Raw genomic sequence first — 19,263 nt, forward strand, 5'->3', positions numbered from 1 at the left:
GCAATACACAATTTGCAAGAGCGATGAGTAATACTGGCACATGAGGTTGTCAAAGCAGAGCATGCACCATAGACAATCTGCAAGATCGATGAGCGAATACGACCGCACAAGCATTGTCACAGCAAAGCTTGCGTAATAGAGAATCTGTAAGAGCGATGAGTGAGCAAAAGCGTATGAGCCTTGCCAGAGCGGAGCATGTACAATAGACAGTCTGCAAGAGTGATAATTGAATAAGGGTAATGAGAATTAATGGAACATACACAGTAAACAATCTACAAGAATAATGGGTAAATACCATGGCATGAGCACTGTCAGAGTGCAGCATGAAAATTAGCAGAGCATGCGCAACAGACAATCTGCAAAACCGATGAGCGAATAGCAGTGCATGAGCGCTGTCGGAGTTGAACATGCGCACACCTCCCAACTTTTCAAGATGGGACACTGTATGTAGACATAGGACACCCCCCCTTGCCACACCCCCTTAAAAGAGAATTATACAAAAAAAAAGATTAGTTACACCCACAAGTGCTTTTTTTACCACTACTATTCCTTTATATTGGCTTTTGAAGTTTACAAATGGAGCAATTTAGAAATTGGATGAAAGGTTTAGCACTGGGAAACACTTTATGAAAGATAAAAAGTGCATTTTATATACAGCTATATAGATCAGATCAGAATGATGGACAAATAAGGGGGAACGAGGAACAGTGGGACTTTGTTCCAAACCAGGGACAGTTCCTCGAAATCCGGGACAGTTGGAAGGTAAACATGCGCAACAGACAATCTGCAAAAACAATAAGTGAATATTGGCACACGAAGTTGTCAGAGTGGAGCATGTGCAATTGACAATCTGCAAGAACAATAAGTAAATACCAGTTCATTAATGTTGTCTTATTGGAGCATGCATGACAGACAATCTGCATGAGCTATGAGTGAATATAGGTGCATGAGTATTGCCAGAGCAAAACATGTGCAATGGACAATCTGCAGGAGCAATGAGTGTATACTGATGCATGAGCATTATCAGGTTTGAGCATTTACAATAGACAATCTGCAAGAGCAATGAGTGAATCCTACTGCATGAGCATTGCCAGAGCAGGGTTTGCTCAACAGACAATCGGCCTGAGCTATGAGTGAATATAGGTGCATGAGAATTGCCGGAGCAGAACATGAACAAAAGACAATCTGCCAGGCAGGGGTCTCCAAACTATGGCCCTCCAGTTATTCAGGAACTACAATTCCCATAATGCCTAGTGTTGTCTGTGAAATTTTTACAATGCCTCATGGGATGTGTAGTTCCGCAACGGCTGAAGAGCCATAGTTTGGGGATCCCTGTGCCAGAACGATCAGTAAATACTGGCACATGCACATTGTCACAACAGAGCATGTTCAATAGACAATCTGCAAGAGCAATGAGTGAATACTGGTGCATGAGCGTTATCAGAGTGGAGCATGCGCAACAGAAAATCTGCAAGCGGGATGAGTGAATACCGGTGCATGAATGTTGTCCGAGCAGAGCATGCACAATAGACAATACCAGTGAATACCAGTGCAATAGCATTGCCAGAGTGGTGCTTTCACAATAGACAATCTGCAAAAGCAATGAGTGAATCCTACTGCATGATGATGCACCAATACTTCCTGGTACCGACAACGCTCTGGGGATCAGTCATTAGAATAATGGCTGAGAAGCGTTGTCAGACCGACACCAAAAACCAGGTTCAGAGAAAAGAAAGGGCAGGATTTCACAGTAATTTATTTGCATTAAAGTAGCGGTAGTCCCTTTTTTTTATGTCACATGATATTACCGAAAAGGTCTAAAAAACACAAAATCTCAGTAAAAAAAAACAAAAACTTTAAAAGTTAATTTTAGGGGCACAAAAACGCAATAAATTACGTAACCTTTTGAAAAAATATAAAAGATGAGGTTACACAGAGTAAATAGATACCCAACACGTCAAACCAAATAAAATTAATAAGAAAAAATATATTTAAAGCGCACCTTTCCCTCCAAGCTCGCGGGCAGAGTCGAACGCATGTAAGTCACGCATGCATATGTAAACGGTGTTCGCACCACACATGTGAGGTATTGCCGTGAATGTTAGAGTGAGAGCAATAATTCTAGCACAAGACCTCCTCTGTAACTCTAAACAGGTAACCTGTAAAGGGATTTAAAGCATCGCCTATGGAGATTTTTAAGTACTGTCGTTTGTCGCCATTATACAAGCATGCGCAATTTTAAAGTGTAACATGTTAGGTATCTATTTACTTGCCATAACATAACATAACAAAAAAATAAATAATAGGGTATATATTGTGTTTTTGTTTTTTTAATTTGTTAAAATGTATTTTTTCCAAAAAAATTGCATTTGAAAAACCGCTGTGCAAATACAGTGTGACATAAAAAATTGCCACAATTGACATTTTATTCTCTAGCGTCTCTGCTAAAAAAAATATATAATGTTTGGGGGTTAGAAATAATTTTCTAGCAACTGATTTAAACAAAAAGTGCCAGAAAAGGCTTGGTCTTCAAGTGGTACAGTATAAACACGATTTTGAAACACCGACAATACACATAACAAGTAATTTGCTTGGTTTACACTTAAAATGTCGACACAGCAAGACTATCAGCCCCTGATATTTACGGACAGGTTGTAAAAAATCATTGATATTTACAAACTGTCCACAAATTTACTGACGTTGCCAACCCTGATGTGATTTTTCTAAGAAAGTATTGCCTGTATCGTCAGCTTCATCTAGTGGCCAAAATTCAGTATAGTTTTCAGAAATACCTCAGTGAGTAAACTATACCGCATTTCGGCCAATAGCTGGAGCTGATGATACAGAAAAAAATTACAGTGACATTTATTTCAGCTTGCACAAATGCATCTGATATTCGTGCAACAAATGTTTATAAATAGATCCCTAAGACCCCTTTCACACTGAGGCAGTTTTTAGGCATTTTAGCGCTAAAAATAGCTCCTGTAGAGCGCCTGGAAAACGCCTCTCATGCCTCCACAGTGCTTTCACACTGGGGCGGTGCGCTTGCGGGACGGTAAAAAAAAATTCCTGCAAGCCGCATCTTTGGGGCAATGTAGGCGCGCTGTATACAGCACGCCTACTCTGCCCCAGCCCCTTGGAATGAAAGGGCAGCGCTTCCGAAGCACCTGTAAAGCGCTGCAACACGAAAGGCATTGATCCTGTGTTTCTACTAAACAGGAACACGGACCTTTGCCTTCCCCTAGTCAAAGCACCTCCCCAACAGTGAGTAAGCACAACCTAGGCACACAGTTACCTCGCTCCTGATGTTAACCCCTTCCCAGCCAATGTGTCATTAGTACAGTGACAGTGCATATTTTTTAGCACTGATCACTGTATTAGTATCACTGGTCTCCAAAAAGTGTCAAAAGTGAAAGTTAGGTGTCTGATTTGTCTGCCACAATATCGCAGTCCCACTAGAAGTCGGTGATCGCCGCCATTACTAGTGAAAAAATATAATAAAAAAATAAAATAAATAAAATATATCCTCTATTTTGTAGAAGCTATAACTTTTGCGCAAACCAATCAATATACGCTTATTGGGATTTTTTTACCAAAAATATGTAGCAGAATACATATTGGTCTACATTGATGAAGAAATTTGATTTCTTTACATTTTTTTACTGAATATGTTTCATCACAGAAAGTAAAAAATATGTTGTTTTTTTTTTTCAAAATTGTCGGCCTTTTTTTGTTAATAGCGCAAAAAATAAAAACCACAGAGGTGATCAAATACCACCAAAAGGAAGCTCTATTTGTGGGAGAAAGGACATTCATTTTATTTGGGTACAGCGTCGCACGACCGCGCAATTGTCGGTTAAAGTAACGCAAAAAATGACCTGGTCGTGAAGGGGGGTAAACCTGCTGGAGCTAAAGTGGTTAATAAACAGCTCATGTGTGCAGATCTGAGGTTGAGAGTGGAAGGGGCTAGCAGAAGTGGAAGGTAAGTGGTGTAGTATTTTTAGTGATGCCTCAAGAGAAATTCAGTGGTGAGACTCTGGCGAAGTTCCACTCACTTCCTTTTCTGTCTCTGGGACGGGAATTAAAGGGTGATTTACCCTATGGGGACAAAAGCAACAGACAAAATTTTACCCTTCTTCACGCTATCCAACCCTACAGTAAAAGGTTTGGCTGGAGGTCTACAGGAAAGGTTGGCTTTCCTATAGCAAATAATGTTTTAATTTGGTTGCAATGACTAAACTCACTGCATGCATTGTAAAAGGGACACCTTATCTCACTCAGTGGCGTCTCCAGCTTTCATATTTAGGGGGGGCACATGGGAGGACAGGGACAAAAGTAGCGGGGCAACTATAAAATGCAGAGAGAGAGAGAGAGAGAGAGAGAGAGAGAGAGAGAGAGAGAGAGAGAGAGAGAGAGAGAGATATCTATATATATATATATATCCTGGGGCCCTTTACTATGATCCCACAACGGCCCTTTCACATGTCACCAGCATACCAAGAAAATATAAGGGTCCAAAGCAGTGGGAGAACTATCAGGGTTGCAAAGGTTGTCTTACCACCGGGCCCTGGTGTTCTGCCACTGTGGGGTTCCCCAGCCTCCTCTTGCTGTCCTGCCCCTGCTATTGACAGCGCTGGTCTGGCATCTCTTTGAATTTACAGGCTGGTTCTCCTGTCCTAAGGATGGGAGAAATCAGTCTGTTTTTTCAGTATCTGAAATTTTAATTGGGGGGGGGGACATGGTGGGGCACAGCATAATGTCGGGGGGTCAGGGCCCCCTCTGCCCCCCCCCCCAGGGACACCATTGATCTCACTCTGTTTTTTTTTTCTTTCTTTTTTTTATGTAGATATGCCTTCAGCAATGCTCCTGGGAAGGCAACCATTGTCCCAAAGCCTGATCCTAGTGTCCCTATAGGGCAGAGGTATGGACTGAGTGCTCTGGACCTTCAGAAGATCAATCGTCTTTATCAGTGTGGTGAGAGCCAGCAATAATAAAATATCATCATCAATCAATATCATCAAACTGCAAGTTTTCCTCATTATCTGATCATCACGAGGCCCTGCACATGTTTTAGGCAGCAATAATAGGACACAAATTCAAAATCACTGATGTTATTATTTGCAAATACTTTTAATGGGAGATTAGTTCCCTTTAAAAGTTTTCGTCACCCTGTTCCCAATTAGTCTAGGCGCTGTTCCTGCCCACCCGTCAGGCTATATAGGGAGGGCATGGAGCCTGTTTAAGGCCTGGACAAAGGGGGGGGGGGGGTAGAAGGGGGATGTGCCCCAGGAGCAGGTGTTGCTCTGTGTAGGGGGGCACGCTGGGAGCTTCAGCCATTCCACTCTCCTGTGCCTCACTGATGGGAAGACTGCAGTGTCACTCCTGTCAGAAGGAGCAAAGTCCTCGATAGCTTCTGAAGGGAGCACTCTGCTCTTTTCTCCTTGCAATACCACTGAAAACATACTGTACCTCTATGTCAGCATGGCACTGCTGGGGAGCAAGGCTAGACTGACATTCTTCCTGTCTCTTCTTATCATGTGACATATAACATGACCCAACATAGGAAAAAGGAAAAGCAGCCTTCATTCCAGGTGGGCGCCATGCTGTGAAGGAAGACTAAACAGTGAGTACATGGGGGGGACAACTCAGCCCTAGACTTGCCCTCTTCTCTTTAGAACGCCCAAAGAGCCTCCTCCTCCCATTAGGACCCATTCACATGGGTGAGCGAGGGGGTGGTAAGAAAATTCACAGCAGATGGGCTTTTCAGAGAGGCCTGCACATCTGAACTAGCACTGAGAGCCTTTTCTGCCCCCACGTTCTCCATCTGAGTCCCACTAGATCCCTTTAGTCCAATGCACCCCACATAACCCACCGCACAGCTCTGACCCACAACTTCACCCCACTGACAGAGAAGATGGCAGACTGCCACCATTGATGCAGGGACATAATGACATAGGGATGTTACAGCTGCATTCAGAGTTTGAGAGGTGGCACCACTTGTCAAACTCTCCACTGTATGTAAATGGGGCCACACCGCAACCATGAGCAAAACGCTTGGCTCGCTGTTGCAGCACAGTCAATGTAAAAGAAAAAACTAGTAAATAAAAATAAAAAACAGGCATCATTAGGTGGCAGTATTGCCTCCTGAATGCCTGCTAACCTCCTTTCACTGTCCTCTGAAAAGTTATCCACTAGTGCGAAATGAGCCTAAGTGTACTGGGGAACCATGTGAAATATCCTATGGACTGTGCCAGGTTGTTCTGAGGGAAGGTAGTGCTATATGCTGGTATCAGTAGCTGAATCTGTGGTTGTTGTGCCTGTGAAAGTGAGTTAAAGAGGAGTCCCCCCCAGCAAAGAATTAAAAGTCAGCAGCTACACATACTGCTGACTTTCAATATTAGGGCACTTACCTGTCCTGGAATCCAGTGGTGTTGGCACCCCAGCCGATGTTTCCATTGGCTCTCGGGTGCTGCCGCTGTCATTGCCTGTAAGGGAAACCAGCAGTTCCCTACTGCGCATAGCACGCTATTCTTTCGGAGTGGTCTGGCAGAAGGGGGGGGGGGGTTTCGATTATTCTCGAGATCTCTTCGAGGTGGGGGCAGGCACCTGTCAAAAACAGCCTCCCCCCCCATGCAAGGTGCCAAATGTGGCACCGGAGGGGGGAGGCAGATAAGTTCCACTTTTGGGTGGAACTCCGCTTGAAGTAGAGAAGAGGTTGAGCTACTAGATCTTGGGCCCCCCACAAACAGGCCGACCCCAAAAGCAATCAAGATAGCAGTGTATATCCACAAGAGCCATCCTTACCCTTTATTTAAAAGTTCTGTAGTAGGCCCCTGGCACAGGAACTGGCTAAACAACTTGCCTCCAGGTGGCACTACATACTTACATTTCCTTCATTTACCCAATAGTCCGTTAAGTGCCAGGAGTCAAAGGAAATACCCGGTACTTCCTGGTATGGCAGAGCATGTGACTCACTCCATATTGCAACACTGGGCCAGCCAGCACAGTCACATGGGGATGGTAGCTATGGCTGCCCAGGACTTTGCTTGCATTCCTGGTGTGTGAATGGAGTGAAGAGGAAGAAGGTGGTGCTGGAGTGGGCTACATCACATTGATCTTGTGGTTGGCCCTACATGGATAAAGCACAGATTCACTTTAAAATGGACCTGTACCTATAAGGGGCATAATAAACAAATGTCATCAGAGCTCTCATATTGCCTTCAAGGTGCCTCCACCACACCCCAGGAGCCACAAGCTGTCCTATTCAAGTATTCAAACAACTTTTGCAATGCAGTGCCAGTGAATCTCTACTCGTCATTGGTCAATGAGACACCATTGTTGGTTGCAGTGTCTACTGAGAGGTTTACTTAGAAAAAGGAAAGAACCGTGTAAGCTCTGCCTCACCAGAGTCAAAGCGACAAAGTACGAGATTGCTTCAAGTCAGGCAAACTGAGCTTAAAGTGAAATACTATTTGTGTGCACTAAATCCCTTTGCAAACTCAGCTATTACCTTGCAAAAGTTGCAGAGGCATCATCACTGTGCTGTACATAGCCTGTGCAGAGAGCAGAGCTGTGGGAGGGATCTAGCAGGCTCCACCCACTACAGGCTGCCTGCAGAGAACTACAGGAGGGGGCGGAGACCAGACCAGTCACCCTGCACAGGAAGAGAGAGCCGCAGTGAGCGGTCTTTATTACAGAAAGCTCCTACACAGAGGGAAAGTCTCACACTGGATTACTGCACAGATCTGGAAGAAATACACAACATAGAGGATTTAACCCATCCCCCTCTGTGCAAAATAAAATGTTTTGGCTGGAATTTGATTCAAAGCCGTATTAAAACCAAAAAGAAAACATTTATTATATTGCAGCTTACCAATTCTTAGATTTGATGGCTCCAATCGATTTCTTTAGGCTTTCTTTCTTCTATTTTCATCTGGTGATCTGGCCAGTAGATCTGTTTTTTTTAAAAAGAGACAAAACAAGCAGAATGTATTAGTTACAGAGACGAGACAAACAATCTACCCCTGGCAGGGGTGCTTATAAAGATCAGCCTTTATTTATGTTAAACCTTTTTCCCTAAAGGAAAAAACTGCTGTAACTGATTATAAAGTGTTAGCTGGAGTTTGGCTTCAATTTGTTAGTGTATTTAAATCTGCTAGAACTGCTAACACTCCCCTTACCCCAGACTGACAATGCTGCTGTCCAAAAGGTGCCCCCTGTGCTCCTTCATCCAGAGTGGTGTCTCACTAATGCCAAAGGTGTGTTACTGGCCAGATCACCAGGTGAAAACAGAGAGGGAAAATGGCTAAAAAAGAAAAGGAATGCAGCCACCATATCTAATGATTGGCCAACTGCAATATATTACATTTTTGGCTTTGGGGTTTTATACCGCTTTAATGTTCATGGCGCCAAGGCTTGTCATGGGAAGAAGCCATTTAAAAGGGTTGGAAAGTCTTACCTTATCTCTACTGTTTCCACTCTGATAAGCTTGCATCAAAAGTGTGTGCAGCAAATGTGGTCCAGCTAGCTCTATAGTGTGGGTGCTGAACCTGTGGCCCTCCAGCTGTTGTGGAAATACAAGTCCCATCATGCCCCAGCCTTTTGGAGTCATGCTTGTAACTGTCAGCTTTGTAATGCCTCATGGGACTTGAAGTTCTACAACAGCTGGATGGCCACAGATTGAGCACCCATTCTCTATAGCAGGGATATGCAATTAGCGGACCGCCAGCTGTTACAAAACAACAAGTCCCATCATGCCTCTGCCTCTGGATGTCATGCTTGTGGCTGTCAGAGTCTTGCTATGCCTCATGGGACTTGTAGTTCTGCAACAGCTGGAGGTCCGCTAATTGCATATCCCTGCTCTATAGGCTAAACACAAGCATTCTATCATTCATGTTTAAAGTAATGAAGGAAGATCCAAACGAATGAGATTATTTGGATGGTTCTTGGACGCCCATGGGTTTTTATGTCTAGTTCTCCTGCACTCTGATTTCAGCTTTTATAACATTAAACTAAAATGCATCATCGTCTTTCTCTGAAAACCAGCTGAAATGACAGATTAGTCTGACAGTAGAACACAGATTGTTCTACTGTCAGGCTAATCTGTAATTTCAGCTGGTTTTCAGAGAAAGATGACGATGTGTTTAGTGGATGGATGAGGTCAAGCCTTCTTTATTAAATAACATAATGTTTTCTATCTCTGTCTGATTTACAGATGTCTGCAGTTCTCTCCTCTTTGATCCGTCCGGATATTTGAATTCAGGATATGCGCAGTCAGCCAATCAGAACAGATCACAATGCGTGTGGCTCATTCGGATCCCTACAAACAAGGTATTTTTCACACTTGTTATAAGCAACTGTTGGAAACTTGGTGGAAATTTCTATTTTTTTGTACATTCTCAACAGCTGCAGAATCAAGCAGTGGGGCAGTGGCAGCCCGTCCATTAAGGACACCTGGGCGCCACCCCCTCTATCCACGGCCGCCACCCCCTATATGAATAGATTCATTCATAGCATTCATATCTACGGCCGCCGCGGCCACCCCCTATTCATGCGTCCGGCCCCATTCAGGGCACCAGGCACATGGATTACAGCGGCGATGGTGTTTTTTTTCTGAAGCACCTGATTAGAGCCAGAGGCTCTAATAGGCTTCAAAATAGGGTGGGCTCGGGTCACAGAGCATTGCGCCAGGAGCACACCCAGCAAATGAATATCCGCTATTGAAACACTGATCCTCAATCCGGCCAATGAGAAGCAGGTCTGAGACCCATTTTCTGATTGGCCGACAAGAGAAGAGTCCCAATTCCCGGCCGAGAAGGAGGGAGGAAACAGAAGCCGCTGTGATGCCCGTTGAGAGCAGGGGAAGTTTACAAATTTGGCTGAATAATTTGGAATCAATGGGGAAGGCAAAATACGTTTTTTTTTTTGTTTGTTTTTAAGGGTGCAGTGGGCTATAAATGGCTCCTGAATGTTAAAAAGCTTTTTTTAACCATCCTGGATCTTACATTATGCCGAAACAACCCCTCATTATTATTTTATGTTTTGTTTCACACAAAAAGTTAAATAAAAGTGACAGTACACAATAACAACATGGATCTGAGATTGAATTGCAAAACCACAAGTTGATAGTTCAGATAGAAATGTTTTCCAGTGTAAAATCCAATAGAGCCAACGCCGCGTTTCAAAGGGCCACTTCCTCTTTATCAGGGCTACAAAAAGTAAAAAAAGCACAACAAAAGAATATACAGTATTATGCCCCATACACACGGTCGTATTTTCCGATGGAAAATGTCCGATCGGAGCGTGTTGTCGGAAATTCCGACCGTGTGTGGGCTCCATCACACATTTTCCATCGGATTTTCCGACACACAAAGTTGGAGAGCAGGAGATAAAATTTTCCGACAACAAAATCCGTTGTCGGAAATTCCGATCGTGTGTACACAAATCCGACGCACAAAGTGCCACGCATGCTCAGAATAAATAAAGAGATGAAAGCTATTGGCCACTGCCCCGTTTATAGTCCCGACGTACGTGTTTTACGTCACCGCGTTCAGAAGGATCGAATTTTCCGACAACTTTGTGTGACCGTGTGTATGCAAGGCAAGTTTGAGCCAACATCCGTCTGAAAAAATCCTAGGATTTTGTTGTCGGAATGTCCGAACAAAGTCCGACCGTGTGTACGCCCTATTAGTGTGTAATATATTATATATATATAGAGGACCCTAAGGCCTCTTGCACACTGCAGCTTGTGCCTATGCACACAGGCGCGTAAACAAGCGCTGTGTATTCTTCAGTAAGAAAAAAAAAAATTTTAATCTGCTTTTTTGGTCAGTAATTTACACCTCATGTGCGTAACTACTCGAGAATACACACAAATGGCTATTTACATATTGTGCAGAACGAGAAAGCGAAGTGCGTGCGAAAATGCATGTAAATTCGAAAATGCACAAATACATACTAAAAAAAAAAAGTCTGAAAAAGAAGACGCTCAAACAGGAGTATCAAATGCAAGAGGCCTAAAACACAATGGATCTATTTGATCTTACGTTGGACTAAATTATTATCTGGACTATTGACAAGTGAAATTCATTTAGAAATATTGTTTTCTTGTTGGTAATATGTTTTAATACATACAAAGTGGAGAATACTCAAGTTAATACAAACCTATGGAAGAAAAAAAAAAAAAAAAAAAAAAAAGGCTTATCTTGGTAAATTATACAGATGCCAACTATGAAACTCAGACTTGCCATGGAAGTATTAAGCCAACCAATATACTCTCCAATTTACTCTATAATCATTCCTGATCACCAGAGTGTTTCTCACAGTTATCAGAAAATAAATCTACTTCAATTATCAGCTCAGGTTATAAACAAAGATATAGGTTGAATTCAGAATTTTTTGTGTTATACTTTTACATACAGGTACAAAAATCCCATCTGAACGAACGTTAATGATTTCCTGGGTTTTTCAGTCTGTAACATTCACTATCCTCTACTACCATCTAATGGTAAAAGGTTGAATTGCATCGTTGTAAGTTTACTTCTATATCATACACACTCAGTAGTATAGAACAGTTTGGAAACCCTGGAAATATATCCCTTATGCTTATGATTAAATATAAAACTAACATACCATTAAGGTGCAGAAAAGGAGTAGAAGAGATAAGAAAATGATAGAAGACGAAAGAACACAACGATTTACTCATAAATGCACCAGATGTATTTTCAATACTGGTTCAATGGCATTCCCCTCCCATTCAGCCTTATGTATGCCTATATTTTTCCTATATTTTCCTTATATTTTTCTCACCTTAATTGTTTACCACATTTCGGTCTGATTTTGGGGGGCAGCGTGAAAGAAATCTGTGCGGGTTCATGCACAGATGTCTATTAAAATCCCCCCCCGAAGTCGCCAAAAGTAGTGCAGGAACTACTTTTGGAAATCGGTGCGACGACGCAAAGTCAGCGTCGCACCGATTGGGACACTCCTATTGCTGGCAATAGGCTATGATTTGACATGCAATTTGACTTGTCAAATCGTGCCAATATGAACGGGGGCTCAAACCTAGAAACTGATTGGTTACTACGCACAGCTGCACAAGATTCTGTGTGCACCAGTTTTAGTAAACCCCCCCCCCCCCACATCTTCTAAATAAAGGGAAAAAAAATATTAGATCTTTTTAAATAAATTTTACCTAATCAGCTAGATGAGGGAAGTCGGTGGCAATTTCACCAAACTGGTGTCATAGAGCATTATTGGTCCTCTAAAGAGCACTGCAGTAGCTGCTTGCCTTTTGACTTCCTCCTTATGCAACCCCTGGGCAGAGCCTGGGGGAATTCAGCTATTAGGCTGGCCATACATTATACAATTTTCCTTTAGATTTACAAAAACCATAAATTATGAGGTCAAATCTAAACACTTTCAGTTGGTATGCAATCAGGTAAACCCTTGCACTACATAGTTGAAGGTAAATCTAAGAGAAATTGAATGAGAAAATTGCATAATGTATGACCAGCCTTAAGCCTCCTACACACGATCAGATTTTCGGACGAACGGTCATCCATTTTTTGTTGCATGCTAGTCTCATGTCGAAAGTGAAGTGGTTACTCACAAAATTTTTTTTTTATATAGTCTGCACACCCAGCTTTTGTCTGACGAAAAAGTGAAATTGGCTGTCGAAAGCACCGTACTAACGGTCTGAAAATCGTCAGACAGCTCGTCATACAAATTTTTCCGTCCGATTTTCGGATCGTGTGTACGGACCTTTAGACTCTCTAAATAGGTTCACACCAAGATGCAGTGCGGAAAAAGGCACGTTCCGTTCGCTTCCCCGCATGTTCGTAGCACATTGCCTTTGTGATCCGCTGAAGGTGCCAATACATTGTTAATGGCACCCCAAACGCAGATAAAAAATGCAGAACGTTTGTGGCCACCAGATCGCATGGTACCGCAGTACCATGCAATTTTTTTCTGGCGTGTTTTTCAAAAGTAGTGTAGTACTTTTGTGTAATCAGGTGCAATTCAGCCCATTCAAATTAATTAGCTGAAAATGGCACTGCAGGGGAACTCACAGGAATCGCCCAGGTCTAAAGCCATTGGGATTAAAAAGATACTAGAGGCTACAATCTTTTTTAAATAAAAAAGAAGTAATACTTACTGGTTCTATGCAACAATATTGCACACAAGGGGCTCTTTCCTCCTCTCCTGGCAGTCCTTGGCACGGTCAGCTTCTCTCTCCTTATGCTGCCACCTGTAGCATGCCTTAGGATGTGCTCCTGAGCCCGCGTTTCGTCAGATTAGTCGACCCGTCAGATTTTGCAACGGAAGTGACGTTCCATCGCCGCCATTTTGCTCGTCCATAGTAAGGATACAGTGAGAAGGCAGCAAGCGGACATCTTGTTACACCCACCGGAGTCTGTCATTTCACACTTATTTTTAGCAGTAAACTCAGCTTATATAGTAAAATAGAGTATTTTGAAATCCCTCAGACTGTTTTGATGATGATTTTTAAAAGCAGAGCGGTTCTGTCAGATTAGCAAACCCGTGAGATCAGCAGGCTTGCCACTGCTTCTAAAATTCAACATCTAAACGGTCAGACTGATTTTTAAATACTGTATTTCACTATATAAGCTGAGTTTACTGTTAAGAATAAGTGTGAAATGTATGACTCCGGTGGGTGTAACAAGATGTCCGCTTGCTGCCTTCTCACTGTATCCTTACTGTATCCTTACTGTGGACGAGTGCGGGGTGTAGCAAGATGGAGGCCACGGAACATCACTTCTGTTACAAAAACTGACGGGTAGCCAAATCTGACAAAACACCTGGCTGTGTACATTTATAGACACACATAGTACTGGTAAGCCACACCCCCACTTCCTCTTCAAGGGAGTTTGACTGACAGAAGCAGGAGCCTTGGTCTTTTCTGGCCTCAGTATCTCCGGTGTAAGCAGGAAGTGAGGGGAGTGGTGCTGGTACTGGAGAGAGCACTGGAGCAGTGACATGGAGCCAGGTAAGTGTTTAGGGACAGAGGGCGGTAGGACAGGTAGCAGGGCATTAAGGTGAAAAACATTTAGACTTTAGGACCCCTTTTAACTGGCTAAACTTGTGAAAGAGGGCCTAAAATGTAGATATAAAATATTCTTATACAAACTTTCATACTTGGAAAAAAAACCTATTTTAATAATTTAAAGCAGGGGTGTCCAAGCACAGCAGCTATGGAGGCCGTCGCAGACAAGCCCACCCCATGCACATCTGTAGGGACGTTTGGGGATGCTTTGCAAACATAGCAGCCGTGGCAGCCTACATTGACAAGCCAGGCTAATGAATGTCTGAAAGGGATGCCAGAGCTGCCATGTTTGCAATAGCACCCGCAGCAGGGAATGCAGAAGCGCCAGGTAAGTAAATGCTGCATGGCCAAGTCTAGGGGAGTGATAACAATTGTGCCCCCCCCCCCCAAGCTTAGGTAAAAAAATATATAAAAAAATCAGCACAAGGGACAGTACTTACATTTAATGAGAAGTGTCCCTTGTGCTGTTGCCAGCTGTCCTAGTGGACATCTAAAGTCCTCAGCCCCTCATCAGCCTGTCCTCCATTCATAGAGCGCTTTTCATTCACAGAAAGGACAGTTTCTATGACTGGAGGAAGTGGCCGCACGTGTGATTGAACCCTTAAAGTGTTACTAAACCCACAACAGTAAAATCAGTCTGTATATGCAGTAAAGCATGCTTGTTATACTCACCATTAAGGATGAGCTCAGGCGTGTTCGCAACTCCACAAGCCTGCGTGCGCCAGGAAGCTGACACTCCGCAGCGCTAATCACAAGCAGTGAGACATTTCCTGATCTGCGGCTGAACAGATCGGGAAATGTCTCAATGCCCGGGATTAGCGCTTCGAAGTGTCAGCTTCCTGGTGGGCGCGGGCATGTAGAGTTGCAAACACGCCTGAGCTCACCCTTACTCACCATGGAACCTAAGGTGTTAATCCTCTGCATTGTGTAAAAAGGCTGTTTGATCCTGTATGCACAGATCCTCCCCTTCTTCCACTGACCCCATAACATGTCCGGATAAAACAGAGTTACTGGAGTCAGGCTGCACATGCTCAGTTTGGTGTGTATTGCTAGATTTTTTTTTTTCCTTGGGAGAGTGCATGTGATCAGCACAGGGCCAATCAGCACTGTCCAGAGGGTCAGGGGTTCTGCATCCTTATAAGACTGCCAGTGCAGTATGAAAACTCCTCCTACAACCTATTGATTTGCTGATGAAGGTTTTCCTATGTAGGTGTTCCTGCAGTTTCAAAGCTTCGATCCCTCTCCTGGCTGCATTTCAGACTCTGTGAAGGTGTATGATGGGGCCGGCAAGATGTCTCCTCTACTAATAAACACTACCTGTGGGATGAAGAAGCTCCCTCCCGTCATGTCCTCAGGAAACCTGATGTTTGTGGAATTTTTAAGTGGTGGAGCTTCAACTTTCACAGCTTCCTATCAGACAGGTAGAGTTTCAGAGCGTTTCATTAAATGGAGGGTATAACTTATGTATTACTCTTACTAATAATAGTTAAAGGAGACAAATCCATTGGATGCTGTTTGTAGCTTCAGTGGTTTAAGATACTGCCCTGGAACAAGCATGCAGCAAGTGAAGTCAATACCCCTTGATCTGTATACTTGTCCAAATCCAGGGGTGAATATGTGACAGATAGAAAACCCTTTCAGAAGGAGGTCAACTTGCATATTTATCTTACTATATAATACCCCAGCTAATTGAAAATATACACCTTGGTAGCTATTTCTAGTTTTGTGACTCCCCCCTCTTCCCCCTTTTCTGCAGGTTATGGTTAGTGGTTGATTTTTGCTTTGAAATGTTTTCTTTTTTTTGTAACAATGCTGCTCCCTGCCCCCACACCGCAGTGCTCTGTACTGGCAGAGCTGAGTAACAGACAAACCCCTCACCACACCTCCTCATAGACTTGTAGAAATGGGGTGCAGGCAGGTGCAGTCTATTTTTTCCACTGCAGGTGGCGCTCATCCGCAGTGGCAATGGAGATGGGAGTGGAAGCCGAGAGGAACCTAGTTTCTCAATGGTTACCTCCGTCACAAGGAGGCAGCTATCCAATTGGATGTTGGCACCCCATGTGACTCTGGTGGCCAACCCTGGCTCTTGCGTTTGGTGCACATTTTGCAAGTGGCTAGTGTAGGGACAGGTCACCCGTCTGGCAGGGAAAGGTTTTGGAGGAGTAGGGAAAGTGCAGGGAACATGCTAATCCTATGGAAAGCCTCCTCTTTGGGTACTGACCCAAAGAGTCATTCTGCTCCTTGTGACAGATGCTGTCGGCATCTTCAGGCCTCTAGTCTACTGTCCCATCACTGTTGCACCTTGTAAGTGTTCCTGGTGGGGGTTTCCTCACTGCCGGGCCTGTTGTGTACTGCTGAACTTCTGTTACAATATATTCCTGGTACTGCACTGGGACTCTGTGTTTTCTGCCCATCACTCTCGTCCGCATCGGCAATGCAGATGGGGAGGAAGTTGAGAGGAACCTAGTTCCTCTATGGTTTCCTCGGTCACAAGGAGGCAGGTATCTGATTGGATGCTGGCACCCCATGTGACTCTGGTGGCCATCTTGGACCAGGAAGAGTTTATTTTAAACCCTGGTTCCCAGGTTTGGCGTGCATTTTGCAAGTGGCTAGTGTAGGGACAGGTCCCTATTTGACAGGAACAGTACTTAGAGCCAGGGAAAGGTTTCAGAGGAGTAGGAAAAGTGCAGGGAACACGCTAATCCTATTGAAAGCCTCCTCTTTGGGTACTGACCAGTCAGGCAGCATTCTGCTCCTTGTGTCAGATGCCGTAGGCATCTTCGGGTCTCTAGTCTACTGTCCTCACTGTTGCACCTTGTAAGTGTTCCTGGCGGGGGTTTCCTCACTGCCGGGCCTGTTGTGTACTGCTGAACTTCTGTTACAATATATTCCTGGTACTGCACTGGGACTCTGCGTTTTCTGCCTACCACTCTTGTCCGCAGCAGCAATGCAGATGGGGAGGAAGTTAAGAGGAACCTAGTTCCTCTATGGTTTCCTCTTAACTTCCTCCCCATGTGCATTGCCGATGTGGACGAGAATGGTAGGCATAAAACACAGAGTCCCAGTGCAGTACCAGGAATATATTGTAACAGAAGTTCAGCAGTACACAACAGGCCCGGCAGTGAGGAAACCCCCGCCAGGAACACTTACAAGGTGCAACAGTGAGGCCAGTAGACTATAGACCCAAAGATGCTAACAGCATCTAGCACAAGGAGCAGAATGCGGCCTGACCGCTCAGTACCCAAAGAGGAGGCTTTCCATAGGATTAGCGTGTTCCCTGCACTTTCCCTACTCCTCTGAAACCATAGAGGAACCATAGTTCCTCTATGGTTTCCTCGGTCACAAGGAGGCAGGTATCCAATTGGATGCTGGCACCCCATGTGACTCTGGTGGCCATCTTGGGTCAGGAAGAGTCTATTTTAAACCCTGGTTTCCAGGTTTGGCATGCATTTTGCAAGTGGCTAGTGTAGCGGCAGGTTCCCGTTTGACAGGGACAGTACTTAGAGCCAGGGAAAGGTTACAGAGGAGTAGGGAAAGTGCAGGGACCATGCCAATCCTCTGGAAAGCCTCCTCTTTGGGTACAGACCAGCCAGGCCTTATTCCGCTCTGCGTGGCAGACACACTCAGCATCTTCCGGTTTCCAGTCTACTGTCCCATCACTGTTGTACCTTGTAAGTGTTTCCAGACAGGTTACCTCACTGCCAGGCCTGTTGTGTACTACTGAACTTCTGGTACTGCACTTGGACTCTGTGTTTCCTGCCTACGGCATCACACTGCACCTACCCACAGGTGTGTCAGACTATAGAGGGGATGTGTCTGAGCGGGTCTGTCATTGAGTGCTGATTACAGAGCTGCATTAAAATGTGTCTTTTATATTTGCCTGAAGTTCAAATTTAAAAAAAGAAATGGGGGTGTTTTGAAGATAAATTTTACCTCTGTGCAAGAAATGCATATTATTTTTGAAAAATATAGCCGCCAACATTCGCATTCATTTACAAGTTTTCAGAGCTGCATAAACTGGTGATTATTTAAATTAGGTTGATCTAACTCATATACACATCAATCCATCTGTACCTGTATATGATGCTACGTCTTTATCTATTGTTTTAGTGGCATGTGGTGGAATGCAAACAAAATTGAATGGAACTGTGACCTCTCCAGGGTACCCCACCAAGTACCTACCGTCCACAGATTGTATATGGTCTATTGTGGCACCCTCTGGGAATAGAGTAAGTCAGATAAAAAAAATTAAGAAAAAAATGCAATTAAAAAATGTTTCAAGCAGTTATCATTGCTACGGTACGTCCTTCTAATAAAGTCTTTGTTTTTTGTGCTTAGCTAGTCTTCAGTTACATTTGTATACCAATATTTTACAATTAGTTCCAATATTTCCACTAGTGTCCTAATAGTGCTACTTAGTCCTGATGGTTCCACTAGTGTCATAATAGTGTTCACATTGATCCCATTTGTTCCACTAATGCACTAGTATGCCCACTAGTGTCCTAATAGTTCCACTTAGTCCAGATAGTTCCACTAGTGTCATAATAGTGTTCAATTGATCCCAATAGTTCCACTAGTATCCTAATAGTGCACACATAGTCCCAGTAGTTCAACTAGTGTCCTATTAGTGTACACTTAAGCCGGCCATAGATGGATTGAAATTTGGAAGGTTCAACGGGAATCTGCCAAATTTCAATCCATCTATGGGCAGGCTGGTTGTCCTGAAGTCAATCTTGATTTCAGGACAGCCAGCCAGCTGGGTTGTTTTTGTATTATCACTGCTGCTGGCTATAGTGATCATTGTTTTCTAACGGCGGAGACCCCCCCCCCCCGCTGTCATAATACGATCGCTCTGTGGGAGGGATTCCCCCATGAACACTCACTGCGTTGATAGGGATAATTGAGTGATTTTTCTTTCCTTTAACCCGTGGTTGAAGGAAAGGAAATTGCATATAGTGTGGCCAGGCTTAGTCCCGATATTTTCTAGTGTCATAATAGCAGGGCTGCTGTTAGAAACCATAGTTGCCCCATACAGCCAACCTGACAGTCCCCTCCCCCCACCACCCAAATAAACATAGTTTACTATGGTTCAGTTATGAATGAACACAGTGAGTGATTGGTACTGATCAGTGTTAATTTTGGCAGCAAATTTTGATTTAATTTTAGTCTTAGGACTATAATGGGATTTTAGTTTTAGT

At 43.8% G+C, this 19,263-nt stretch overlaps 1 protein-coding gene across 1 annotated transcript in view; it reads left to right on the forward strand.

Annotated features, from left to right (window-relative positions):
- The window catches only part of LOC141111700 (astacin-like metalloendopeptidase), a 96,308-nt gene that overhangs the window by 48,820 nt on the left and 28,225 nt on the right, over positions 1-19,263 (forward strand). Inside the window, exons 7-10 of the mRNA XM_073603847.1 lie at positions 4,847-4,974; positions 9,215-9,330; positions 15,276-15,486; positions 18,176-18,294. Of these exons, the coding sequence (XP_073459948.1) occupies positions 4,847-4,974; positions 9,215-9,330; positions 15,276-15,486; positions 18,176-18,294 (574 nt within the window). The remainder of the gene's footprint in view (positions 1-4,846; positions 4,975-9,214; positions 9,331-15,275; positions 15,487-18,175; positions 18,295-19,263) is intronic.

This window comes from Aquarana catesbeiana, linkage group LG11 (assembly GCF_042186555.1).
Source record: "Aquarana catesbeiana isolate 2022-GZ linkage group LG11, ASM4218655v1, whole genome shotgun sequence".
NCBI classification, from domain to species: domain Eukaryota; kingdom Metazoa; phylum Chordata; class Amphibia; order Anura; family Ranidae; genus Aquarana; species Aquarana catesbeiana.